Source organism: Chanos chanos, chromosome 6, assembly GCF_902362185.1.
Source record: "Chanos chanos chromosome 6, fChaCha1.1, whole genome shotgun sequence".
NCBI lineage: Eukaryota > Metazoa > Chordata > Actinopteri > Gonorynchiformes > Chanidae > Chanos > Chanos chanos.
The window spans coordinates 34,283,795-34,311,426 of record NC_044500.1 but is presented as its reverse complement, the minus strand read 5'-3'; the positions used below and the strand labels follow the sequence as shown (position 1 = coordinate 34,311,426).

Below are 27,632 nucleotides of genomic sequence, written 5' to 3'. Positions count from 1 at the left end.
CACATTTGTGTTCATTTTTTAGAGAATGGGTGTGTAGGGGACTGGGGGGTGCCTAGTCCTCGATGCAGATGACGTCGTTGGATTTTCCTGACTTCAGGTCAGGAGTGGTGACATCCCTTAGATTATCACTGGCTTTTTTATCCAGATGACTAGTTGGGGGTGGAGGTCCATTCGTGGACACTGAAAGGGAAATACAAGCGAAAAATAACTTGTTCATTACAATTTTAAGTTCAGTTCGGATCATTATGACACCTCGAATTTTTCTACATTTTCCGACGTTTTAGCTATGTGTGTTTCCTACCACTGAGATGTTGTTGAAATGTAGGGGGCACAGAGATGTGACACTCACCGCTGACATATGGCCCTAAAGGCATCTGGCTGTAGTTGACCATTCCCCCGGCACCAGGTCCTCTGAACCCTCCTCCAAAACCGCTGCCGTACATCTGAGAGCAGCCAAACGAGCCCTGTGGAAAAGGCTGACCAAAGCAGGCTGCTATTGGGATTACTGGTTGGCTATTATATACAATTAGATCTATAGATAATCTGTATCTTACAGTCTAACGTGCCTCGTTGTTAAGCAGGGGATCAGCTGAGTGTAAGTGGATCTGTAAGGGACGAGACACAGAAGCAAGCACGCTTCTGTTTGTGTTTACACGGGTCTGGTTTCTGAAGCGTACCTGCTGTGGGGGCGGTTCGTTGCCCCGGCTGGTGAGTCGGCTCAGAATGCTCCTCTCTGACATCTGTAGACGCGCTGACACGGGGGGGATACGGGACAGCATGGAGGGCAACCTCGTCACATCTGCCTTCATGTCGCTCAACAGCTCCTCCAACTGATTCAGCACTGCAATGACAGAACGCAAATAAGACCACTGGTACAAAGTCATGTACATGATACATACCACAAAAAAAAAAAAAAAACTACAGACATATACACATACGTGTATAAGCATTACGTTCTTTAAAAAGCTCAAGGGGTCGGTTAGAGGGGTACCTTTGTGTAGGACAGCATTGGCAGGTTTGTTCCCTGCCAGTGACTCTTTAGACAGGTGCTGGTGGGACTCAGCCAGACATTCCACCTCTGCAAAGCGTGTGTTGAGGGCCATGGCAGGATGGCTGGGATCCTGTGTCATGTTTAGATATGCCGCTCGCCGCAGCTGCTCCTCTATCACCAGAGCCTGTTCCAGCAACTGAGAGAGAGAAAGAGAGAGAAAACTGCATCACCGTATGTCTGTAACTGAAGATTTTCTTGGTATGCATTTTTTACGTAATATTTTTTAGCACACTTCAAACATGTATAAACGTATTTATGACATGTATAAACATGTAAACGTATTTCAGCTTAAATCAGGTTCAAGGTTTGATTCGACTTGAATCAGATAAGACGGTCGACTACTCCCTCAGCCCTTTCAAGTCTGAGGGGCACAAACCTTAAAACGACGTGCTAGAAATTTATTCTTCATCTCCAGGTAATTGCCTTTATGCATCTCACTCTTAAAGGGTTCGTTGAGGATAACGTATCGTGGATCATTCTGGATGTCCTGCCACCGGGCATAACCGTGTCTGGGGAAAAGGTCTCGTCAAGGTTTCACTTCAGAGACCGTTGGTAACCATATCCGCACAACATTTAAGATCCAAGAGAAACATATCACCCAATTAAAAATAGCAACTGTTACGATTATATCCGTGCATAGCTTAGTGAAGCAAATTGCCAAGAACAAGCCTCGGTACTTAAGCCCACATGAACAATGTCCCAGTGCTTAAACCCACATGACAACCAGTGCTGAGAAGCAGCTGAGGGACAGAAAAAAAAAACCATCACGAGAAGTAGTTTCCAGTGCTGAGAGAGGATACGTTACGATCCCAGCCAAGAGCCAGTAGTCGTGGCGACGATGCCAGATGTCATACATCTTTCCCGATGACACGGCCACTCGCTCCTCGTTTTGCCACAGGGTGTGCAGCTCTGAGAAGGAACAAACATCACACATCTGTGTAACACTCCCACTCAAATATACACTGATACAGCTCCGACTGCACGAAGCTGTTCCCTCAGGGACTGCCTGCGAAAGGGGAATGTTTTATCGCAACAATATGCTGAGAATCACTGATTTTTTTTTTTTTTTTTTTTTTTTTAACTCACCTGTAAAGCCTCCATCTGCGATGTTGAACATGAACCTTGTCTTCGAGCTGTTCTTTTCATCTTTGCGGCTCTCGTCTGTCTCGTCTCTCAATTCTTTCTCCCCGTTCAGCTGAGTCTCAGGGGCATCCTCACTCTTTGATTCATCTGTTACGAGTGCAGAGGAGGATAAGCGTACCGAGGCATGTCAATATTAGCATAAAAAGTTTGTACAAAATAAAAGGAATGAATTGTCCATCTCTGTCTCTAACTGTAGCACTGACCTGGCTTTAGGTCCTTTTCCTCTGTTTTAACAAGGGGAGCGTCAGTCTCTGTCTTCTCTTTTGAACTTTCTGTCTCTTGACAAGGGTCCCCTAGGATCCAAACCCAGACTGTCTTTTAGTTTCAGAAATATAGGATTGAAGAATTCATTGTACAAGATCACAGACAGGATTCAGTTCCTCTTCCATATATGCCTATGATTCACATCTATCCACTAAGTAGTGATGAAATCTCCCTGTGGCATCTACCCTGGGCTGTTTCCCAAAAGCATTGTAGCAGCATGAACAGTGAAAATACAACTGTAAAATCATCCATTAATTCATTAACAAATTTACATCATACTTACCCTCTCCAAGTTTAGAACACAATTTGGTAGCATTTTAGCAAAATCACTTTTGTCAATGTATTTTCAATAAAAACACAACATTGCATTAGTATGCAATATGAAGGTAGCCGATGGCTGTTAAGAAGCTTTTTTGAGTCATTTGGTGAGTCCAAATCTCCACTGGTACACCGTCATAATGTTGATGCAGAAATATATCTGTACTTTCATAGATATCAGTGTATACATTGATGCATTTTAACACGAGGCTATAATGCACATGTATAACGATATATATATATATATATATATTCATTTTGTGCACTTACATGGGCTTTGTCTAATTATGACAAAATAAAAATGTGATGGACTTGCCTCCTGTAAATAAGGGCAGCATAATGTGACCTGAAGATACCTTATAACCTGAAATTCTGCCAAGCACTCCACCTTAATAATACCATGTGGGCAATTTTACATCCAATTTTGTGCTGGTTTAAAAATGACTGTATACATTTAAATACCATTAAATACAAAAACATTTAAATAAATGAGAGATACAAAGTGTACTGAAAGCTTCCCCTTGGCTGTGATTCTTGATGTAAACATTTAATATCCCTTCATGTTTGGGGTAATGTATAAAAACATGTTGCAGAGGACTAGTCACTCATTTTTTGGCAGTCATTATGAAAGGAAGGGATGTCAGGGACTTGGAGAGAAGACTAATTATCAGCACGTTTGACAGGAGCTACAGTGAAAACAACAGCTGAGCTTGTTGTTATTTAGAGAGGACTGATGGCTAAGATCAGGTTGGCATGGAAGTATGCAGGAGATTCATCATCAGTCAGTGTCAGCTGTGTAACCTTTGACCATTGATATCCATGTACTCAGATGACTGCAAATAATTAACCTGAGGCGTAAGTAAGCAGTTAGATAAAGAGCAGCAACTCACACAGAGAGAGAGAGAGATATCATATGGTAGGGTTGCACTTTTTTTTTTCGCAAATGACTGTAAGCAATTATTAACTGGGTTTTTTTGCTTGTTTTTTTTTTTTTTTTTTTTTTTAGAAAATATGTGCAGCTCAAAGAAATGTAGACTTTAAAATCAGTCATAAAATGCAATCTGTGAGAAGATGCTACACAGGCTAAACAAATCAACAAATCCAAAAGATGCTACATAGGCTAAACAAATCAACAGTCTACACAGACTAAACAAATCCACAATCTACACAGACTAAACAAATCAACAATTTACACAGGCTAAACAAATCAACAATTTACACAGGCTAAACAAATCAACAATTTACATAGGCTAAACAAATCAACAGTCTACACAGGTTAAACAAATAAAAATCTACATAGGCTAAACAAATCAACAATCTACATAGACTAAACAAATCAACAGTCTACACAGGCTAAACAAATCAACAATCTACACAGACTAAACAAATCAACAATCTACACAGGCTAAACAAATCAACAATCTACACAGACTAAACAAATCAACAATCTACACAGACTAAACAAATCAACAATCTACACAGGCTAAACAAATCAACAATCTACACAGACTAAACAAATCAACAATCTACACAGACTAAACAAATCAACAATCTACACAGGCTAGACCAATCAACAATCTACACAGACTAAACAAATCAACAGTCTACACAGGCTAAACAAATCAACAATCTACACAGGCTAAACAAATCAACAATCTACACAGGCTAAACAAATCAGGATTTCTGCATTGCACTGCTGACACTGTAAGACGGTAAGTTATATAATACAGTGCAACATTTAACCTATATTATACAATGCAACATCAGTCACTTTGCCTCACCTGCAGGTGATGTCTTATTGGTGGACTGTTCAGTGAGATTGGTGGGTGGCTGTGTTTGATTGGACGATTGTTTTGCTTGGGCCTGGGCACTGTCTGTCTTCTCATTCTCCTCAGTGCATCTTTCCTCTGTACCACCACTCTTAGGTTCCTCAGTGTCTGGGGTCTTCTCTACAGGAGGGGAGGACTCAGGACCAAGAGCAGCCTGAAAAATAAGATAGAGCTGTGAGATGTAAGACAAATATGAAGAAATGGAAATGACGCTATTTAGAGAAGTGCTGATGTAGAATGTAGTAACCACAGCTACTCTAGTCCAGAAACTCAAACTACAGTTATTACATTTACTCTACTACACATGCAGAAGACGAAGAAGGTGGTTGCCAGTGGCTCTAGACAAATACACTTGGTGCGGTCTGACAGAGTGCCTTCATGCTCTTCACCTTTCTACATCCTGGCTCACTGAGCAGTGTGAACCACAAAGTGCAGCTAGTCCTGTGGGACCTTGAGAAAAAGCTTGAAAAGCCATATATGAGAAGCCTTATGACGTTGATGGCCATTAAGCCATCAACGTCAAAGAAAGGTTACAACTGTAATGGTGAGATGTTGTGATTGGAGAACCAAACCAGCTCCATGTTCAAAGTGAGGGCAAATAGAGAGGAGGAGATGTCAGAGCTGCCCAGGCACGAAAGACTGAAAAGGTCAGAGGATCTATATGAAATGCACAATATGTGTCGAGACTGTGTATGTTAGACTTTACTGCACTGTTAGCTTTTACAGCATGAAGAATAAGAAGTTACTGGGGAACTAAACAAAAGAACAATTGCTTGTAATTTGTAAAGTTAAAGTGTGATAAGATTTTACATCAAAATATAATATGTCCTTAGAATCAGTTCCAATATACAAATTATTCTTTTCACTGTAAGAGTGAAGACGCCATCCATATTCAGTAGAAATATGCATATGTTCAGCTCTGGGTCTCATTGCATCTTATTGCACAGGAAGTGCTGCTTTATTTTTCTGTAAATGGGTCTGACCTCTGTTTCTGAGGGCTTTGTACTCTCCTGATCTGCAGGGTCCTTGTCCTCAGGCGGCCCAGACGCTGATTCAGTTTTCTCTGTGAAACAAACACATAACATCATCAGTCTCAACTGTTAGCACAGCATAAAGGTCACTTCACACACTAACACACACACACAGACCTGCGGGTACCGGTGTGCCGGGCTGAGTAACAGCAGGGCTGGCGGGCACTGGAGTGTTTGGGTCAGATGAGAGATTCTCTGTCAGTTTCTTCAATTCCAAGCCCACTGGGATCAGTTCTGGAGAGCTATACTTCCCATTAACATGTTCAAACTCCTGAACCTACACACAGACACAAGCATAAGCAACTCTGTTACTGAAATACAAATGAAATACACTCATTCACAAAACAGCAAGCTGCATATAGTGATAGAGTGCCAGTCTATATGAGTCATTAGGCTAAGTTGTCTCTGAAGTGCTCATATAAACAGACGTAAGTGCTTGAAGACTGAGGGAGCAATACCTTCTTTCGGACTAGAGACATGACCCCAATCCTGGTAAGGACATGCTGGCGTGACAGTCCCTCCCGCGGGACACCGTCAGCAAATGTCTCTGCTCCATCTGCCCCAGGTTCACACAGGTGTCTCATAAAGAGAGATACATATGCCCTGAAGGGTACACACACACACACACACACACACACACGCACGCACGCACGAACACGCACACAAACACGCACACACACACACACACACACGCATGCATGCATGCACACAAACCAACATATACACACAGACACGCACACAAACACGCACACACACGCACACACACACACACTGATCAGTCTTTTTAAAACAACAAAAGAAAGCATAATCTCAACAGATGACTAAATCAATAAGACCAAAGAGCCTTTGTTTTATACCTGAACTCTTTCTCACTCTTGCCTTTCAGGTCTCTAACCAGCCAGTGGGAGTTGAAAGCGTCCTGTGGAGGCATCCCCCAGCGCATGATGGCGTTGAGGAAAGCCTTACGCTGACGGGCATTGAAACCCAGTACCTGTTTCATAAAATCATTAACTCATCTTTAACACCTACATTTTCATATTTCATAAGAGACCATCCGTAGCCTGTGAGAGAGACAGCAGTCAGGAAGCCAAATAGCTTGGCAAGCATGCAGGCCTTTTTTTAGCTCCCATAATGAGTGAATGATTCTAAAGTGCATGGGGATTTTCAGAAGCACTTTGCTCTTTTCCAATCATGTACAAAAACTACTTACCTCTATATTCCCACTCACACGCGCCAGTAAAGGCGGAAGAGGTTTGTCTCGATCGCTCTTCATCTGTCTGCGGGACTGTCTGCGTCCTCCTGAAAAATACACACATGTCCTTTAAGCCCATGCTCTCTGTAAAAACAAACAAACAAACAAACAAAAAAAATAACTGTTTCTTTTGTGAGATGACAATACCTACCCTCTGGCCGCTCCTCAAAATCTTCGTCCTCATCCTCGGACCCCACAGAGTACTCGGACTGATTGTCTGAAAGATCATCTTGCCACTCTGAGCCCAAGACCACAGAGAAAACAGCACAGCGCATTGACTCCTCTGTAGGAGCTCAGTGCAGCTATAGAGCTACATGCTGTTATAGCCGGCACTTCACGGTTAGTAAACCACTGCTCTAACACATTAAAACTCTGGGTCTAAATCTCCACTGTTAAAGCCAAGGAGCTGAACAATATTTTGAGCAAGGTGAAGCCACACTGAGATATTGTATTGGGTTTATGTACATGCTGTGTCACCAGTTCACTAAACAACAAAAAACTCAAAAAACCACAACAAGTCTGTGTGTATGTCTGTGTGTGTGTGTGTGTGTGTGTGTCTGTGTGTGTGTTCTTGTGTGTCTGTTTGTGTGTACAGGTGCGTGCATGTGCGTGTGCGTGTGAGCAGGGGTGTGTGTGTGTTGTCTCTGTACCTTGGTCCTCCTGGGTGGTATCGTTGTAGTTGACTTGTTTGCGGATCCTCTTGCCCTTGCCCAGATTACGGGCCAGGTCCTCCTGCTGCTGCTCATAATGATGTCTGAGTAACTTCTCCCAGTAGTCAGGATCAACATTCTCCTCCTGCTTAATGATCTCCCTCTGCACCTCCTCCTAAATCAACACCCAGACACACAAACACACACACACACACACACACACACGAACACACACACACGTACAGAGTGAGGCCTAAGGCAACTCATGAATTAACACAGAGATGGCCTCCTGAGGACCTCTCCTGTGCGAGCACACACATACATAACAATGAAAATTAATGATGCATGACCCAAATTTGCATTGAAAGGGCCTTATCATTCACAAACCTGAACAGCTTTCATAAGAGCTTACTTTTACAACAGTCAGTACCTCATATCTATAAAACAATGGTGTTAGCATATTATGTGTCTCTCGGTGTAAGTTATGCCACTGGGTAAAAGTGAAATGGCATGGCATTCACCTCTCCGTCCTCCTCTCGGACCACGTACTGGGCGACCTTGAAAGAGCTCAGATACTCGTTCATGTTCTGGATCTCCGTGTCCTCGGTGGCGTCTTGGCTGCGGTCGAGCAGTTTGGAGATGGCATTGTCGTCATAGTGGATCACGCTTCCCTCCTCACCATCCTTATTGTCACCTGGACGAGAAATGAAACCATTTCATACACGCAATGCAAAGATAGATTAGATCACTCAATGGCCAATTGGCATTTGCACCAAATAAGAAACAGAACAACCAAATCACAGAACTCTAAGAATACACAAGAGTGTATAATTTTAAAATCTATCATTTTACATGGATTTTGCTGTATTATGAATATGAATATGAATTATGAAAAGAAGAAGCATTGAACTTACCCATGGCTCTGGCAGCTTCAACGTCATCTTTGAAGAGCTCCTCTGTGCCAAATTTCAGGATATCATCCAATTCTTGCTTTGACATGGAGCCTGTCTTTGAGCCCAGGCCGGGCCGCACCACCAGGTGGGTCAGCATCATCTTACGCTTGGCCACCTGGGTAATGCGTTCCTCCACTGAGGCTCGCGTCACAAAACGATAAATCATCACCTTCTTATTCTGACCAATCCGGTGAGCCCTGCTGAATGCCTGCAGGTAAGGGAGGGGGCAATAAGGATGGAAGAGAAAGAGACAGAGAGAGAGAGAGAGAGAGAGAGAGAGGGATAAAAGAAAATTAAAAAAATAGACATGTATGAGCTGTTTGCACACACAGTCTGTGTCTCTGTGAGTATATGTACCTGAATGTCATTGTGTGGGTTCCAGTCAGAATCATAGATGATGACTGTATCTGCTGTGGCCAGGTTGATACCCAGGCCTCCAGCACGTGTAGAGAGCAGGAAGCAAAACTGCTGCGCTCCAGGTGCTGTACAGAGAGAGAGAGAGAATGTAAAGAAGCATGCCCTCTAGTGGTCACAGACATAACTGCACGCATCTCTTCATGCCACTGTCTCACCGTTGAAGCGATCAATGGCCTCTTGCCGCAGGCTTCCCGTGATGCCTCCGTCAATACGCTCATATTTATAGCCCTCATACTCGAGAAAGTCCTCTAGCAGGTCCAGCATTTTAGTCATCTGAGAGAGGAACAGGGCAGAAAAAAGAAAACAGAAGAATGTGAAAGACAGAAAAGACATAGCTTGATTAACATGCGTACAACCTTTACACAAATTTGGATCATTTACAACATAGAATTCACATTACCAGGGGTTCATTTTTGATTAGCACGCCAGTCAATCGGGCAAAGGCTCTACGCCAGAATTCCTTTTATCAAACTCTTACCATCAAGCATAAATGACCCAAACACAGTGAACTACGTATTAATCAAACTTTAAGAGTGAAAAGTTAACGTGAACACAAAACAAACTCAAAGGTCCCACAAATTGGCCTGGCAACTTAACTGAGCACAATTTGTGACTACCTTGGCCCTCAGCAAGGGAAAGCTACCTCATTTCTTCCATAAAGAGAATGAAGAAAAATGGGTTGGTAGCTACAGTCTGTGTGAGGAACTCAAATTGTTTAATTCTTAAAATTCCTCTCTTAAACTGCTCTTTGAAGTCAGCTGAAACATTAGCATCTTTAATATGCAAGTACTGAAGAGCCTGAGAAAAGAAACAGAGTGTTGTTAAATATGACCTAAGAGGAAATAATATCTGTGGAGAGAAATCTGCCAGAGAAACCTGATTTACCTTCAGCATTCATCAGATTAATAAGTGTTGTAAATTGTGTCTTAATCTAATTCTACAGTAATGAAGGGGAAAACAATAAGCAAGAGAAGATAAACAGAGGAGATACCTTTTAATATGCCAACCTCATTTAACATGATGAATGGGAAGCGTTGCCGTTTTAAGTCTTGGTTTACCCTCCAATTAATCTTCCATTCAAAGTGAGGAGAAAGCACTGCGTAGTGTTTTCCTGATTTACATTGTTATCTTGTTACACACACAAACAAACACACACACACACAGGCACGCACACACACAGACACAGACACACACACACACACAAACACACACATAGGCACATACACACACAGACACACACACACACACCTGAGAGAAAATGAGCACTCTGTGGCCTTCGTCTTTCAGCTTCTTCAGCATCTTCTGCAGCAGAGTGAGTTTACCAGAGGATTTTACCAACAGGTTCCCATCATAGGAGCCATTGGGTAACACTGGAGCCTCCTGAGGACACAGTTACACAACAGTCGTCAGGGAGAACAGAAGAAAAGAGATTGAAACTGAAATAATATAACATTGTGACAGTGAACTGAAAAAATGTACGAGCATTTCAAATACCTCTTTGTTTATCTCTGTCAGTTAAAATGCTGACTCATCTTTTCAAATATTTATATAAAAAAAAAATACTTAAGATACATTTTTAATAAAGATATACACCATACACGCAAAGCATGTAATGATTTTTACAAAACCACATGATAAAAAAAAAAAAGATCATGTCTCTATGGACTGTAAGAAACAACAGGCTCTGCAATAAAAGACTGGCTGTCTTTAAAAGTCAATTTCAAAACGATACTGCATACAGCTCTACAGTTAGCTAAAAATACAGCACAGCATTCTTTCAGCACGTCCGTTAACTGAGGGAACCATCCCCGTAAGTTGTCCTGATTCCCTCCCACCTCATCTCCTACTCACCACAGCTGCCACAGGGAATAAATACGGGTGGTTACAGCACTTCTTCAAGTCCATCATAATGTTGAGCAGAGACACCTGGTTCCCTCCACCTTTAGAGTTCAATGCTTCAAAATTTCTGGTCAGAATGAACTTGTAGTATTTCCTGAGAAGTAGAGAAATTATTTGTTTAGTTCCATTTACAGTTGGTTTAACTGGATGTCACTGCAGATTCAGGTCGGTTAGACTTTTGTTAACATGTCAAGCACATGAGACAGAACTTTTAAATAGACGGTAAAAAAAAATGTTTACAGAGGTCTTATCTATTGTGAGGAAGGGTGTGGTAGAGATGGACAGAGAGAGGGAAAGATAGACTGACTTCTGCATGGGGCTGAGCTCCACTCTGACGATGAGTTCAGTTTTCGCCGGCATGTTTTTAAAAACATCGGCCTTGAGCCTCCTCAGCATATGTGGCCCCAGCAGGTCATGGAGCTTCTTAATTTGGTCTTCTTTCGAGATGTCCGCAAATTCCTCCAGAAAACCTTCCAAATTGCTGCAAAGAGGGTACGGGACGTCTAAAAGTGTGCTGTGAACAACTCTGAACTGTTTACAGCCATTGGTGTCATGAATAAAAAGCTGTCAGATACACAGTTTGGAGTACGGATTTACTGTAAATAATTAAAAGTCTGCAGAACTATTTTTGTAGAATCATCATATTAGTGATTCTGGAGGTTTCTAGAGCCTTGCTAGGGTGCAGATTGGTGTGATTGTGCAGTCTTACTTGAAGCGCTCTGGTGTGAGAAAATTGAGCAGGTGAAACAGCTCTTCCAGATTATTCTGCAGAGGGGTTCCAGTCAGAAGCAGTTTGTAGTAGATTTTATAACCATTCAGAATCCTGAAGAACTGAAAAAAAAAGAAAAAAAAAAGAATGACACATAATTCCAACTGTTACAAAAATTGTGTGTGGATTTCAAAATGCTCAGTTAAGTAATGTTAAATTAAGATGAATAAGAAAAGCACATGGAGACACTCTGCACTCTATTCTCTGAATAGTTATGAGTGTACCTGTTAACAAAAATATATGGATAATGTATGATGTTGTGTATTACATGGTAGTTACAATGTAATACAACATCTTTATTACCCATGACAAACTGTGGACAAAAAATGTGAATAGTCCAGTATTTAGTTACCTTTGACTGGTTATTCTTCAATCGATGGGCTTCATCTACCACAAGGCAAGCCCAGGTAATGGAGCCCAGAATGGCCTGATCGATGGTGATCAGCTCATAGGATGTCAGCAGCACATGAAACTTGATGGGGGTGTCTTTCTGTGGGTGGAAAACAAAACACAGATCACGACCTTACATGTAATGTCACTGTGTCATAGTCTAAACTGCATGACATTCCATGATGGCGTTTCCATGTATCCCACCTTCATGCGGAAAACCTTGCGGCCAGACTTGACAGCGCTGTCCTCAAAGGTGAATTCATTCTCACGTATGATGGCACGGCTGTCTTTATCCCCAGTGTAGGTCACCACATAGAAGTCTGGAGCCCACATCTCAAACTCCCTTTCCCAATTGATGATAGTAGACAATGGGGCGCTAACCAAGAACGGCCCTTTGGAATGGCCCTTAGAGAAGAAAAATAAACACATTAGAGTCCATCAGAGGAGATTCGTATTGTTCCTTCAGTAGATGGATGCTGGGCTCTTGTGGAAATAATCTCACCTCTTTGTAGAGAGAATAAAGGAAAACAATAGTCTGCACTGTTTTTCCCAGGCCCATCTCGTCAGCCAGGATGGTATCGGTGCCCTGCGCCCAGGAGAAGCGCAGCCAGTTCAAGCCTTCTAACTGGTATGGGTGCAGAGTGCCTCCTGTGGCATTGATGTACCAGGGCTGCTGGTCAAACTTGATAGTTGGCTGTCAGGAAAGAGCAGGAAGTGTGTGGCATAAGTCTGGAACTATAGGTTTAGATTATGGTTGAGCCTGCTACTGATGTAAACAGGTAATTCAGTATGCATAGTGGATTCAGGGCACTTAAGGAGAGCACTCACGTCAACCACAGGAGTCTCAGGAGGTGGTTCTCTCTTCTGCTCCTCTTTGGTTTTCTTTCCTTTCCTCACCACAAGGGGGCGATGATCTTCCCCCAGCACCTGCTCCCTAAGAGATATGGTACAAATTTATCATAAAAGCACCCACCGCTCATAGATCTCAGAGTGTTTATCCAAATGCAGAGGGTCAGCATACCTATGATCCCAGTAAGCCTGCTTAAAGCTCTCATAGTCAGGGATGTCAAAGTCATCCACCTCCCAGGTGCACTGGTCATACGGTAGGTCTCTCCATTTGATCAGGTAATGCACATCTCCATCCTTATCAAAGCTACAGGACAGATACAGCACAGAGATAATCTATCCCTACAAGAGCCTCAGCAAAACATTTGGCGAAGATGATATTTAGCGCAAGCAAAATCTCTCATGTTCACAATGAGAAAGAAGCATGAAGTTGGCACTACACTGCATTAGGTTTAGTTTAAATGAAATCGGTGTATGACAAAAGTCTAACTGCGGTTGTCAGCTGCAGTGTGCGTGTTGTAAATCCCAGCCTGTTACCTGTGGTTGAGGATTCTGTGAATGACCATCCACTCTGGTTTGATGCCGTAGCGGTAGAAACGCTCCTCCATGACCGCGTACTGCGGGTCTTTACTCTTCCTCTTCTCGCTGTTCAGCTCCTCATCCCCAGAGCCGTAGTCATACGGCGGAGGCTCATCCATGTCATTCTTCCGCTGATAGTTCCTGTACATTACTGTGTGGTACAGCTCCAGCTACATACACAGACACACAGATGTACCGATACCTTCAAATGAGAGAACTAGCTTTCATATATGAATCAACAGCAGTTTTTAAAAGAAAAAAAAAACATTGATCGTAACCTTTACGAAGCAGGACCACAAAAGCTTTAATTACTACAAAGTTCCCTAAATATTGCAGAGAAATAGAAAACTCTACAACTAACCCTGACAGACTTGGTAGAAATCCAGTTCACCGCAAGAAAATTGTTTTTTCAGCACTCACACGTACTTTTGCAGGTCCATATTTACTCTGTCAGTCATTCAGAAATAAAAGGTTGTGCCTTGCCTTGAGTAGTTATGACTTGATATTTGTGTGAGAACACCCTCTCTTACCTGTAATTCCCGCACCCAGGAGCAGTGCCAGTAGGAGAGACCAGCCCACTTCACAAACAGCAACCTCTCAGGGTGTCCCTTCAGCGGGGGCTTAGCCAGCACGTCTACAGACTCACCATTTGGCCCCGGGGGAGCCTCAGGAGGCAACGGGGGATCGCCCCAAACCCAGTGTAGAATCTTTTGAACCTTCCCTTTAAGAGGAGGACACTGGACAAATGCACAGAAAGAACTGTATGTATTAGGCGTAACTTATTACGACTTAAATTATATGGTACAGCATCAGAAAAGCACAAAATTGTGAACATCCTACAGAACCTATGAAAACAAATGTTATGACAGTATACTAGCATAAAACAGTTGTGTGCGTGTGCGTGTGTGTGTGTGTGTGTGTGTGTGTGTGTGTGTGTGTGTGTGTGCGTGTGTGTTGAGGTCTTTGGTCAGGTCTCACCATGCAGCGTGGACACAGCCACTCTCCGTTAGGGATCTCCGGCAGAGGGGGGTTCAGGCAGTGAATGTGGTATGACGAGGGACAGGTGTCGCAACATAACAGCTCCCCTCCGTCTTTACACACTCTGCAAAATTCCATGTGATCATCTTCTTCCTCTCCTGCAGCATCCTCCTCTTCATCATCTTCGTCTTTGGCCTCCCACTGGATGCCTTCCTTTTCCTGAGAGAAGACAGTACTTCAGAAAAGACTGAATGGCTGGAGGAGAGCCAAGCTGGACTGAGTGTATGTAGTGAAGCTAGTGCCAGTGCCAGTGCCAGCACAAGTTAATGTATGACTCATTTGTCACTTAGAGCAAGCACGGTTTATATATAATGATGAATTCAACATAATAACGTATTTGGAAGAGTGCGGTTTGGCAGAGTTAGGAATCTGCCTTTGAACGAATTCTTCCATAGCACCAACACAGATCCAACCAGATATCCTGGATACTGGGATGGAAAAATGCAGGTGCTGTCCTGAATAACCATGAGCTGATCCAAGTATAACTATGCTAAGGTAAAAACTAAGGTGAAATAGAGGTTAGAAAGCATGTGACTCTGTAATAGTAAGAGGCAGTAGAGATTTTCTCACGCAGTGGGGACAGCTCCACTTGCCCTCGGGGGCTTTCTCGAGTTCAGGGTCCAGGCACACCAGGTGGTAGGCACGAGGGCAAGTATCACACAGAATTATCTCCCCACCCTGCTGGCACACTTCACAGTAGTCCTGGTGGTCTGTCTCATAGCCATCTCCATCTTCTTCTTCAAGCACAGAAATGCACAGAACGCACTCTCTCAACGCCAACGGTCGCCCACTTCACACGTTGAATTCATGACAATTTTCGCGATAACACCTTCCGAATCTGATACTATCTGCACAAACGATCTAACCAACTGTAAACAATACGTAGAGAGATTAAAATGGAAAATCCCAGTCATACTAATAATACTTAAAACTTCCTCCATGCCATACGCAAAAAAAATAAATTATTGCTATAATCACGTTTATTTCATGTTAACGCATGCTACGAGAACAATTCATGGATGAAACAAAACAATCTGAGCAAAGTAAAAAAAAAAACAAAAAAGGAGACAATTTTACTTTTTCTCTTTTTACGACCTCGCCGAGCCTTCTTCTTGGGTGCCCCTGAGGCATCGGAGCGCACAGAGGCACTGTGGATGCTGACGTCATCAAAGTCAGACTCATCCAGAAAATCTTCCTCACTCTGGGAATAGAGAAAGGAAACAGACATAGTGATATGAAAAAAAAAACCCACCCAGCATCTGTTTTGTCACATAAAGATGTTGTTTACTTGTAAATCTAATCATCCCCTCACTGACACACATATATAAACCAACAGTATAAACAGAACAATCTACCCTGTATATTTACCCCAAAAAACAGACGCTTGAGGGGAGAGGATAAGTGGTAAGTCAATATGTTTAGTTAACTGCTGACAGGACATTTGCCATTTCTTACTCAAAATTAGCACTAATGCAAACAGTTAAATGGAAGGATCACGTATATGTAGAGAGCAAATAAAGGTGTATTTCTCTAAAACATTCCTTGCATTATTGTGGGAACTAAGGCTGACTTCCAGAACTATCAGGTTGCGGGTGTCTGGCAAAATGTTTCCATGTGATGAAGGTTAAGCTCCAGCTTTTTTTGTTACCGAGGAGGCCTTTTTCCTCTTCCCGCTCTGGCCTGCTTTTGATTTTGTCTTCTTCCCTTTCCCTTTCTTTTTCGTATCTTTCACACTCTTGCTCTTCTTCCTTACACCGGGTCCTAAAATGTCACACACACCAGCTAATACTCAGTATTTGGCACCTAAATGTCTGCGGGTTCAGCAATCAAATCGAAATTGCAAAAACTTTGCAAAGAAAAATGCATGGATCTGATTTCAATGTTGAATCAGCTTTCAAAATAACTGGAAGACTGTGTACCTTTAGACGTCAAGCTCAAGGCAATACGACTGAGTCATGCATACAAATATCAACATAGTTTTAAAATCTAATTTGGTCTTTTTTAAACGCTTCTAAAAACTCGTACACTGGACCCTTATCACATCTGCTCCAAGCACTATGAATATAATCTCTAAAACAACCGTCCTTACCCTTTCCTTCTTTGGTTTTGGCTTTTCTGATTGGCCCCATCTGAGAGATTTGCTGAATACTGTTAATGGTGATAGGCGGTGCCACAGTGACAGTTTCCACGGCGGCAGCCACAGCTGCGGCCACGGCCGTTGCCGAGGTGCCTTTGAAAGGGTTGTTGGCGCTGAACTCCCGCCACTTGGCCCCTAACACTGTCATCATCTTGGACATGGGGATTTTGGGGTTCTTTTTGGCAATAAGCGGTCTAAGGCAGCATGTAAAAGAGACATAAAAGTGTGAAATAACCATTCAGATAAGATTGTTATAAGATTGACTCAAGTCGTATCATAAAAATTCAGTCACCTGTATCACCCTCTTTTCTACAGTAGAGTGCCTTTTGATAGACTGCTATTGAATAAATGAAATATCTGACATTCCATACAGTCATCAGTACGTGCAGTGAGGAAAAAAGGGAGCGAGAGCGAATAATAGTCAGAGCCAATGAAATTTTGACGTGACCTGAATAAACAGTTTGGTCCCAGTACCTTTCATGAGCTAACTCTCTGAACAGCTGACAACACTGTACCATGTTCTCACTCGTGCTTCTCGCTTGAACAATAACAGTTTGTGTGTGTGTGTGTGTGTGTGTGTGTGTGTGTGTGTGTGTGTGTGTGTGTGGAAATGCAAAAAATGTAAAACATTCTTCGAGTCCTTTTCAGGCACTCCTGTTCACGCACGCAGTTGATATAGAACATGCAATGCATCGGTTCCTCCGAATTAAACGAGAGGACCAGCTGTACCTCCATACCATTTGTTCCATGACAGCAATGGCATTTGTGCTGTCAAGAAGATACATTCAGGTTCATGTGACAGATGAGAGCAGTGTACTAATGGGAGAGCTTCTTTGGCGCCCACCTGAGGAACTGGCTGAAAGCCTTGTAGTTGGTGATCGTTTTGTAGTCTTCCTCAGAGAAGGCATACTGCACGTCTTCCAGACCCCACTCCTGCATCAGCTGGCTGGAGGACTTGGGCTCCTGATGTAAAATTATGGAGTTCTCACATGAACGCCGACAAATTCCTCATAGTCACTTTCAGGATGATGTTTTAACGGCTCAATCTGTAACACCTCTGTAACTTCACAATGCATTGCGTGCTCTTTGTAACGTCCCATTCCCTGTTCCTTTTTGTGCGTTTGTCTGTGTATGCTTATGGTATTACTTTTTATCACTCTTGTCATTTGTTCATTTGCTATATGATATCTCAAATATGGTATGTGATTTATGACAATAAAATGCACTACGTACATAGTAAGTATACTGAGATCTTGACAGAGATAAATGAACAACTCTACCTTAAGATTTCCATCATCGTCGTCGTCGTCATCATCCTCTTCTTCATCTTTCTTCCGTCTTTTGGTTTTCTTCTCTTTCTTTTCTTTGGGCTTCTTCTTTTTCTTTTTCATGGGAGCATAGGTGCTACTCTCACTAGCTGACCTCTCAGCATGGTCTTCTCTTTCCGATAACTCCTCAAGCCCGCTAGCGCCTACCTGTGGACATATTTCTATTATAGATATTGCCACAGTGATGGCAAAACCACTGCATAACTGCTTTAACATTCCTAAAAGTATCACACCAATCCATCTAGTACCAAAGATCTGTGACATTACAAAGAAAATACACAATTTTTAATGGCTAAACTAATGCAGTATATCGACACAAAAGAACCGTGAGCTCTAAAAAGATCAGACTTAAACTATCATCATTATCATCAATATTGTCATCACCAACAAACAGTTATCATGACTCACATTAACAAGAGCTGTTCACCAAATATCAAAAAAGAAAACACCAAATCTATCCATTTTCAATCGACTTAAGAGATCCATGGGAAAAAGAAAAAACCCAATGCACAAAAATACTATCGGCGACAGTAGACATCGTTTCGCATGCTATTGATAGTTCAGCGCATTGGACATATGTAAGGATTTATGAAAACGCAGTGATTAAGTCCACTGATCTGTATTTGAGTGTCAGAGGTTGCAGCCTGTTGCACGGTTGCTGTGCTGCTCATGCAGCTGTATGCAGCCTGGCAACATCTCTCTCGGCAGAGCAAGGGAGGCCGGCATTGCCGCAGAGCGTGCAAGCCCCACTAGCAGCCCATCTGTGTTGCTATGGAGACCAAACTGTGCAGTGTTGGAGGCCCTCTCTTTCTGCTGCAGCAGCCAATAGAATGGCGCCATCCAATCAGACACGTTTGCATAACGAGCTTGTTATGCAGAAGCCCCGTGGTTGAAGCGCCTGTGTTCCAGGCCAGTCTAGACAAACCTCATTTATGTACACAGCAGAGAGAAGAAAGGGAAGAGGTGTTCATATATGAAGCAAAGAAAAGAACAACTAGACATCTGGCAAAAAAGGCAGAGGGAAGTCGTTTACGCTGCGGACCTATTCGGCAAACAGAGCTATATTTTAGAAATAAATCAAAGTGCCTCCAGTAAACCATATGTCATAACAAAGAAAAATGAGCCCGCCTTGAAAAAGTATAATTCAGTTAACATATTATCCCTACTAGTTATTAGCTGCACAAGAGTATAACCGAGTATAACCAAGAATTGATTACATACAATGGTAATGATATTTAATTGCATTTATTTCTCGAATTTTAAGCAATCTCAGATGTTATGACACATTCATAAAAAAAATAAATAAATCCTCTGCTTGCCCTATCATCATTGAGCTGAAAAAATACACATAACAAAGACATTAAATTATCAATGTCTATGATCACAACAATTCCCACAGCCAATCCTCAGGGTCACAGATTTCTCATTCACATCCTATCACAGTGTTTACAACGGAATCCCCAAATCCAAATCCACACACATCACTTCATGCCCAGCTCAGCCCAGTCACGTCTGAGCTCGGGAACAAGTGGAGAACGGAGAGCACCGGCTGTGACCCGCATTGATCTGTGCCCATGTGTCACACACCTCCGTGGGGAGAGCTTGACTGACACTGGCTGAGTGGATTGCTGCTGAGGGGAGACCTCCATGCCCTGAGCTGAGCATTTAGCAGCTCTGAGGAAAGGAAGGAGAGCCAAAAGCGACTGAGAGATGAAAAGGGAGAGGGAAAGGGTAGGGAGGGGGAAAGTGAGTGAGTGAGAGAGAGAGAGAGAGAGAGAGAGAGAGAGAGAGAGAGTGAGCAAGAGAGACAGAGAGGGAGAACGTGGAATCCCCTTCTCATTAGTGCTTCGGACCTCAGTGCTCTGTGGTTACTGTAGACAGGAACAAAACCATTGACTGGCCAGCCAGTCAGGTTAAATCCAGTCAACAGAGAGAAAGAGGGAGACTGTATAGAGACAGAGAGATGTTTAAAAAAAAGTAAATTCATAAAAAAAGAAAATCAGAGAGTAACTGAATCCAATAATTAAACACCAGGGTTAGCTGGGACTCTCAGATGTTCATCACTAAAGGAAGGTTTTATCCCGTAAGCTAGATGGGCAATAGTACCGCATCTGTCTCTGACAGTCATGGTGCATCGATATTCAGGGGGATGTTTCTGGAAAAGGGCTTGTTAGGTGCTGATTTAATCTTGATGCATACATATTAATCATCCAGTTATGAGCTGACAAACTGCATGAGGAGGCACAGATAAAGCAGCATAATCACCTAAAACCCCTACAAGTGGGAAAGACACCTCAGTCCCAAACACAGTCAACTACAGGTAGCACTGAGACAGTGAGATGTAGAAAACCATTTATATTGCACTGTCTCCCAATATCCACTATGTGACATCCCGTCCCCGTACCGACCAATTCATGACTGAAAGCCATGAAAAAATTATGAAAGAAAACACAATGGGTAATTTTCCAATTTTCAGGTTCAAATTAACAAGTTGTCTTATTACCGACATTAAGAAAAATGACAGGAGTCAAGAATGTCGAAAAATCGTATTCTCATGATTAAAGTCATTTGTGTTATCCACGTACTGAACCCAGTCAAATGCTTTGTCAACACCGCAAAAATGTCAGTATAGCAGATCTTACCTCCTTCTTCTTCTTTTTGACTTTGGGCATCTTGCTCTCCTTCGGCTTGCTAGGTTTCTTTTTTTTCTGCTGCTTAATGGAGTCATCCTCGGAGAAGAACCTCTCCAGAGGTGACAGCGGGACCCTCATTGGCTCACCCTCGTCATCCTCATCTAAACACAGAAACACAAACAGGACGTCTTCAGGACCGCAGTGCACAAATACAGCCGAGGCCCTTAACGCGTCTCCTGACCGCGTTCAACATCATCCTTCTCCGTTTGCTTTCATCTTCCTCTTCAGTCACCATTAAAGAACATCAATATTGCTGGGCCATGCCTGTGCAAAGATTCTCTTCAGAAGCACAGAGTAAAAGCCGTTGTTGACACACTGAGCTTTGAGGATCAGGTGAGCTAAGATCACCAAGACCATTGTGAAGTGTGTAATGTCACTGTAAACACAGCCTGCTTTTCAGCACTCGTTCCTGACTTCAGTGCTGTTGATACAGGGTACAGTTGGGAAGCAGTGCCAGTCACCACATCACCGTAAAGAGACTTGCTCCCATCACAAGTTTCCAGCACAGAATGGAGGCCATGAAATATGCAGCATGTGTGTTAGAGTCAATCAGCTCTAAACGGGATTTGAAGCTTGCCACACCCCGAGGGAAAAGGATGAGGGGCGTGTATTTTTTTTGTTTTGTTTTTTTTTTTCCCTCAGTTGCTGAACGCTATCTTTAAGATCCACTTAACCTCAATTTAGTCTTTCTGTGAGAAGGGGTTACTCATGTAGAAAAAGGCAACCTCTGCGGCTCAGAAGTCAGCTCCTAGCCACACTAGGCGCCAGTGCATCGGCATTCACCGCACTTACCCTCTTTGCCAACAACCACTACGTTTTTTTTTTCTTTCTTTCTTTCTTTCTTTCTTTCTTTCTTCTTACTCATGTAAACATTGCTGTTGCCTGTGAAGCGCAGGGTATTTAGGGCAGCACGTCTGAAGTATCTCACAGGGGGCTCTTTCATGTCTGTGGAACACGTCTGCCTCCTGCCAGGCAGATCACAACTCCACTGACTTAACATCTTTTTTAACGGCACAGATGATGCAACGTTCCAGTGACAAAACTTACAGTAAAACACAAAGGTATCTCACTAGCGTGACTCAGCCCTCCGAGATGTGTCCATGAACTGATCATCTGACCTTTCTAAAAGCAAGTATCTGTCAAAGCAACTATCCTCCTATGACATCCGATAAATGTTGACTTCTTGTAATCTCTTCAGCATCTTTTCGCTACTGAAGCAAGCTCTTGGCTTTGTGAGCGGTTGGTAGGTTTGAATAAAAAAAATGATCATTCTCGGTGAAGTACACCACACGCAGTTCAATACCTACTCACGTGACTGAGGTGTCCGAACCCCAGGGACAGCTGAAACTCATGCCCAGTCAAATACACACCCCCCACCACCCCACCCGTTACAGACAAAGTTTTGTTTGGACCAGGCAGTGCTAGAGGCAGGAGGCTTTGGCAGTGAGCCCTCAAAGGCAAAGCTGCTGTTGAACTCAACAAGAGTGCCAGCTCAGGGAGTCTGGACCATTGAGTAGCTTTGACCTTCTCACAAGGGCTTGGCCACTGGCGCACTCCATTAGACAGCAGATTCATAGCCTGGGCGGGCCATAAGAATGGGAGCATTTACAGGAAAATGCATTAGCCCTATGACAGCCTGCATGTGGAGATACCCTGTTAATAGTACCCAGATCGCTAATGTGGAGAAACAGTGAGCTTAAAATTCTGCCCTTGTCAAGCCAAAGAGCTTTTTACAGACTATTTCTCTCCTCTTATGTGATTCAGCACTGCAGATTTTATTCATTAAGAAGCATACACACACCACACACACACACACACACACACACACACACATAAACACAAACAAGCTCTCTCAGTGATTAGACATCAGTGTTTACCCATGAACCAATCCCTTTCTTAAAATGAAACATGGGTACAAAGTGGATATAAATGAATTGGTATTCAGAAAGTTTAACACCCTCAACTACAAACAATATTAGACAGTCATATGATCTAAGCCTATGACCCACAACCTTGGCAGCAGCCCACAGAGAGGGATATGTTAGTGAGTCAAGAACTGCAAACACATTTGTTCTCTTTTAAGTACGGTCTGTTTAATGAGTGAACCGTGTCCTTTCAGAATCATAGATATTAAAGAAAGGCAACTGGAAAGAGATGCTTTAGACATTAAAACATGATGTTAATTTGTGGAAATGTATTGAAGACATTATTCAGAACTTATGGTGGTGACTATTAAACATCACGGATTTCATATGCGTTCTTTACTCACACTCTCATATACAGGCACACACACACACACACACACACACACACACACACACACAAAACAATGCACATATGTACATGCACACACATCTCTAGCTACGAAGATGGGGTGTCAGCTTTCACAGTGCAAGGTCCAAAAATAGCCCTTAATCGGAGCGATGGCTTCTGTGAGTCCAGAGTGGTTCATGATAATCTTTTGAATTTCAAATAAGGGGCGAAAAACAATGCAAGAGAAACCCAAAGCTGAAAGAAAAGTCTCTGGCAATGACAAAGAGAACCTTTTGCAGTAATGCCTAGGACAGCGTAATAGATTTTGACAGGAACAGGGTCCTACAGTTACTGATATTTGAAAAGTGTCAAAGATCAGGGTAATCAGAGACGGCAAAATCAGTATTTCTGGGATCCTCCCATGGCTTTTGAGAACACAATGTCTACTTTTGGACACATTGTTCTCCACTTTACTCCCGACCTCCAGACCAAGCACATAGTCTCCAATCACATCTATCCAAGGAACACATTTCACAGTAAGTCAAATTAAAGGGGCTGGGACACAAAATGAGACATCTCCATTAAGCGTCCAATAATAAAAAGCAAAACGCAAATTGGACATTTACCTACAGTCAGTCTCCTGCGGTTTCTCCCCTTTTCATTTTGAGGGGGCACCTATTCATTTTCGTTAAGTCCTCAGTTATTGAGGACACGCATCACTGATCACTTTATCCCCCAGGCCAGGGCTGGCAGTCATGTGTTCTGCTGCACACAGTCACATTCTCAAGGCGCTCCCACTCTCAGTCCTCTGCTTTTCCTTACATTGTGCCTATATCATTGCACACTTTCAGTGTAAAAAAAAAAAAAAATCAGTCAATTAAAATGATTCTGAATGCTAGCTGTGCTTTTGCATACCAGCCAAACAATAGAGGGCAGCTGTCATTCTACATTTGGGGGATGAAAAATAAAAGCTGATGAACTATCGCAAGAAATATTCTGATACGACACAATGCATGAATTTATGATGTCTGAACTAATTTCCTACAACACTCTTTTTGTCATCCTTCCCTTTGAAATCCATTCATCACATCATTCATTTCATCTTGTTATTGCTGTAACATTTGAAGCAATTGTGATATAGCCTATCCATTGGATGTAGATCCACCTTACACAACTGGCCTGAAAAACAATTGAGTAACCTTTACTGGACCTGTGCAGCATTATATGAACTCATTGGAACCGCGAATTCGGCTATAAAGCCCTCATAGAGCATTTTAAGCTCACAGCATTTCATACATGCTACATGGAGGTGTCCGAGTACTTCAGTAATGAGCCTGTCTAACCCGTCCCCAAAAGAGTAATATTAGCAGTTTTAGGTCTATGCGCATTTTAGTCATTCCAATTCTCCAATTTTATTTAATACAGCCAAAAGAATGGGAAAATGAAAAGGTACAAATTCTTAATCATTTTGAATTGTGTTCCATGTACTAATTCACAATTCATTTGGAGAGGGCACTGTGGTGACTGGGTGCCGGGGGGGAGGGGGGGGGAGTGTGAATCCACTGATTTTATTGACCAAAGAGATGCAGTTGTATAAAAAGCAGGCAGCCGTGGCTAGACCCTAGTTATAGAGCCACTTCATCACATCACCCTACCGTGACACTGATTCTAGCTCCCTGGGGGTTTAGGACAGGTCAGACTGAGAGATTGATGAATCTTGTTCAGGGTTCCCTTTAACAGAGAGTGTACATAAAACAGGGCCACACAGGTATTTCAAATGGATAAGGACTTACATACAACAATGCCGGCAGAGCCCTGGAAGACCATTCATTGACCAAAATATTGGGTTTTGACTTTGGGAAGCAATAGTTATTTTGCTAACATCACTGACACAAGATTTTTTTTTTTTCTTGTCTGATACAGTGCTTCCAGGTTTGTCATGGTTATAATCATGGTCTTGCAATATTGAAGTTCATCTGTGGAGAGGAGATTTCTCCAAATAAGAATGTTGTGTAAAGACAGGTCCTGTCTCTCAATTTAAAAAGTGCTCTTTGAATGAAAAGTGCTGAGGAGGAGGTGTGTAACTTCATACTCTTGAAATGAGGGAGCCACTGATAAAAACTTGGAGCCTTGCTTGGGGAGCAGTGGTGTCATCTGTGCGCACCCAAGGAGTTATAACAGAGATAGTGAAATACTGTGGCCGCACTCTTGTTGCACATGTTGAACTTTTTGTTATCTTAGTCCATACAGAGATACTAATACGGCCATTTACATTTCCTCGAAAAAGATGTCCTATCCCATTTCAACACAGCTTATCAATCGAATACAAATCCGTTCTGATTACATGAGTCTGTTTTCAAGACAATGAACAGTATACGCCAAAGACTCCATAGGGGACAACCGTAAGCCGAGGGGTTTTTACATCAGCTGACGAACAACATGTAAGTATTGCTAAAATACAAAATCATAGCAACCAGCACTGTGCAGCCCGGAAGTCGTCGAAATGGTATGCACGTAATTCATTCATATGTAAAGTAAACTGCGTCTGGTGGCAGCAGTCTTGCTGAAACTGTCAGAAAGGGAAAAATCAAATTTTTAATCGAGATTTACAGATGCACAGAAGGGTAAATTCTCTCAGTGTGAATGACCATACTTTTGGTGAATAATTTTCACACTCCTCGACCGACTACAATTCTGTACCACAGAGCGCCTTTTTGAATGTTGGAGGGTATAAACAGCGAACAACGTTCCGAGGAGGACAGAAGATTCTACGTGGACTATCACAGGGTCACGCACAAGAGTAAATTAGACACCGGTGAGTCTTGCGTCCTCTCGCCCCCCTTCTCTAAAGTCTACGATAGCGCAGGGCAAGCCCTTTTCCCCGCATTCAACTAGGCGTAGCAGCAGCACATATCTGAAGGGCAGAAACACCCCCTCCCCTGATACTTCACTTCCTCACCTGGTATTTCGTCCTCAAAATCCATGTCGTCTTGTCCCTCGTCTTCGTTGCTTAGCGATCCCGGCATCTTTACTGCATAACAAAATCACATCCAACCCAAAGTCATGAAACTTAACCCTCTAAATACCACAGTAGCGTTACGTCTCTAGATGTCTCGAAGAAAAATTGGAGTCGTCCGGTGAAAGAATAGACAATGATTTTATTTTTCCAAAAAGATGGCTGCCCTGTTTCAAACAGAGTCGAAATATTCTTTCTCTTCTCTCTCCTCTCTATCCAAATCCTCCAGTCTGAAAATAAGAAAGAGACAAAAATGGAACACACATGCCCAGAATGTGACGTCTGGTCTGTTGCCATGGCAATCCATCCCATAATTTTCAACACAACTAGTTAGTAATGCTCCCCTAGTAACCAATTTTACTAGTAGTATGCGGTGCTGCAAGTGGCAGCGATACCGCATGTCCCAGTCTCTTACTTGTATTGCCCTTTTTCCCAACAAAGTCCGTTGAATCGAAGGTTACACAAGGATAAGGGGAGAAACTTCGCTCAATTCTTTGAACCATGTTTGCATTTTTCCTGGCAAATGTACACATTTTAACATCACGTTTCCTTTTTTCAGCTATCCGTTGTCAGAGCCTAATAACAGTTTCGTTACAAATAAATAAACCAAACGCAGAGAAACGTCATTTCTTTGTTGACAAATTTAGGTCACACAAATAGAATTCGCGGTGCTGCAGACTGAGAGACTAGAAGTGAATGATCTCTGTTGGTTTACAGGTGTCGGAGCGCATCGGGGACCACGCGAAGAGCAAGGAAGCTGTTTTCGCGATCATTCATTATCTTGAGTATTTGCAGACTTAAATTCTGTTATAACGAACACCACAAATTGTTGATCAAAGCAAATCCTTCCCAGAAACTATAAGGAAGACCAGAATACAAAGCTGCCTTCTATAATTCGTTGCACTCTGTTGAAACATGGTCAGGACGACCGGTATGTCACTTGAGCGGTTGTCAAGGTTACCACAGCTGCAAGACGCCGTGTAGGCGACCACGAGACAAAGAAATATAAAGGGTAGAACTCACTACAAAAATGCTGGTTTACATGAAGCTTTTCAAGTGCACAGAACATTGTCTTTTTTTCTTATGATGGTCAAATTATGGAAAGCTTCAGTTTAGCTTTGGGTTTAATATAATAATAATCTCGTTAAGACAGTTAGGAAACCAGAGTGAGGCTGGGTTACACCCCCAGTTTTCGAAAAATAAGGAAAGAGAAAAGATAATAATGCATGCAATACATACTACATTTCTGAGTATTTTTCCTTATCGAGCACTAAATAATTTAGACAAATGTACGTGTTGTGGGAGTCCCCAACACTTCACAAAACCCCGGCCTAGTATGGTCTCATCTAAATGTGAAATCTAAATTAGACTCTACAGTGCGTCTATAAATTTATGTTTATGGCTGTAGTTTGGTAGCTATTTCGCAGCGTGGCAAAATTGTTAAAGCTTGAAGCTGTCTGTTAAAGTGGCTATATGAATTGTAAAATTCTTCCGGTATTTTAGGAAAAATCCCATTGTAAAAATGAAGTAACTAAATTATATCCTAACTGTCGTCACGGACAATGCCCCAGTTTAAGTGCAAATTCGTTACAAAAAAATTAAGTGATTAGTGCAAGGGTGGGGAACCTGTGGCCCATGGACCACCAATCTATTTGTTTTGACTGCCATAAAGATTTATACAAAAGCCAAACAAAATGAAGTTTTTGTATTTGTCAGGCAGTCTACAACCGATGAATGTACAGTCTTTCTCAAATGTAGACTAAACACATCTTTATG

The 27,632-nt window shown here is 42.5% G+C and overlaps 1 protein-coding gene across 1 annotated transcript; it reads right to left on the bottom strand.

Annotated features, from left to right (window-relative positions):
• Positions 1 to 52: 52 nt before the first annotated feature.
• chd5 (chromodomain helicase DNA binding protein 5) lies at positions 53 to 25,866 on the bottom strand. The gene is made up of 42 exons (XM_030776644.1): positions 25,800 to 25,866; positions 20,537 to 20,688; positions 17,847 to 18,041; positions 17,411 to 17,529; positions 16,519 to 16,760; positions 16,078 to 16,190; positions 15,507 to 15,630; positions 15,259 to 15,267; positions 15,000 to 15,163; positions 14,370 to 14,588; positions 13,922 to 14,128; positions 13,350 to 13,561; positions 12,988 to 13,119; positions 12,795 to 12,900; positions 12,469 to 12,660; positions 12,171 to 12,371; positions 11,929 to 12,066; positions 11,517 to 11,638; positions 11,115 to 11,288; positions 10,760 to 10,901; positions 10,157 to 10,288; positions 9,064 to 9,181; positions 8,849 to 8,973; positions 8,453 to 8,699; positions 8,060 to 8,232; positions 7,539 to 7,713; positions 7,040 to 7,126; positions 6,847 to 6,935; positions 6,494 to 6,627; positions 6,095 to 6,239; positions 5,754 to 5,913; positions 5,589 to 5,668; positions 4,558 to 4,759; positions 3,929 to 3,939; positions 2,398 to 2,470; positions 2,138 to 2,281; positions 1,852 to 1,960; positions 1,428 to 1,560; positions 992 to 1,187; positions 678 to 841; positions 350 to 476; positions 53 to 180 (listed from the first exon to the last, which is right to left on the bottom strand). Exons 1-42 carry the CDS (start codon positions 25,864 to 25,866, stop codon positions 53 to 55), a joined length of 5,982 nt encoding a protein of 1,993 aa, XP_030632504.1.
• Positions 25,867 to 27,632: the final 1,766 nt, after the last annotated feature.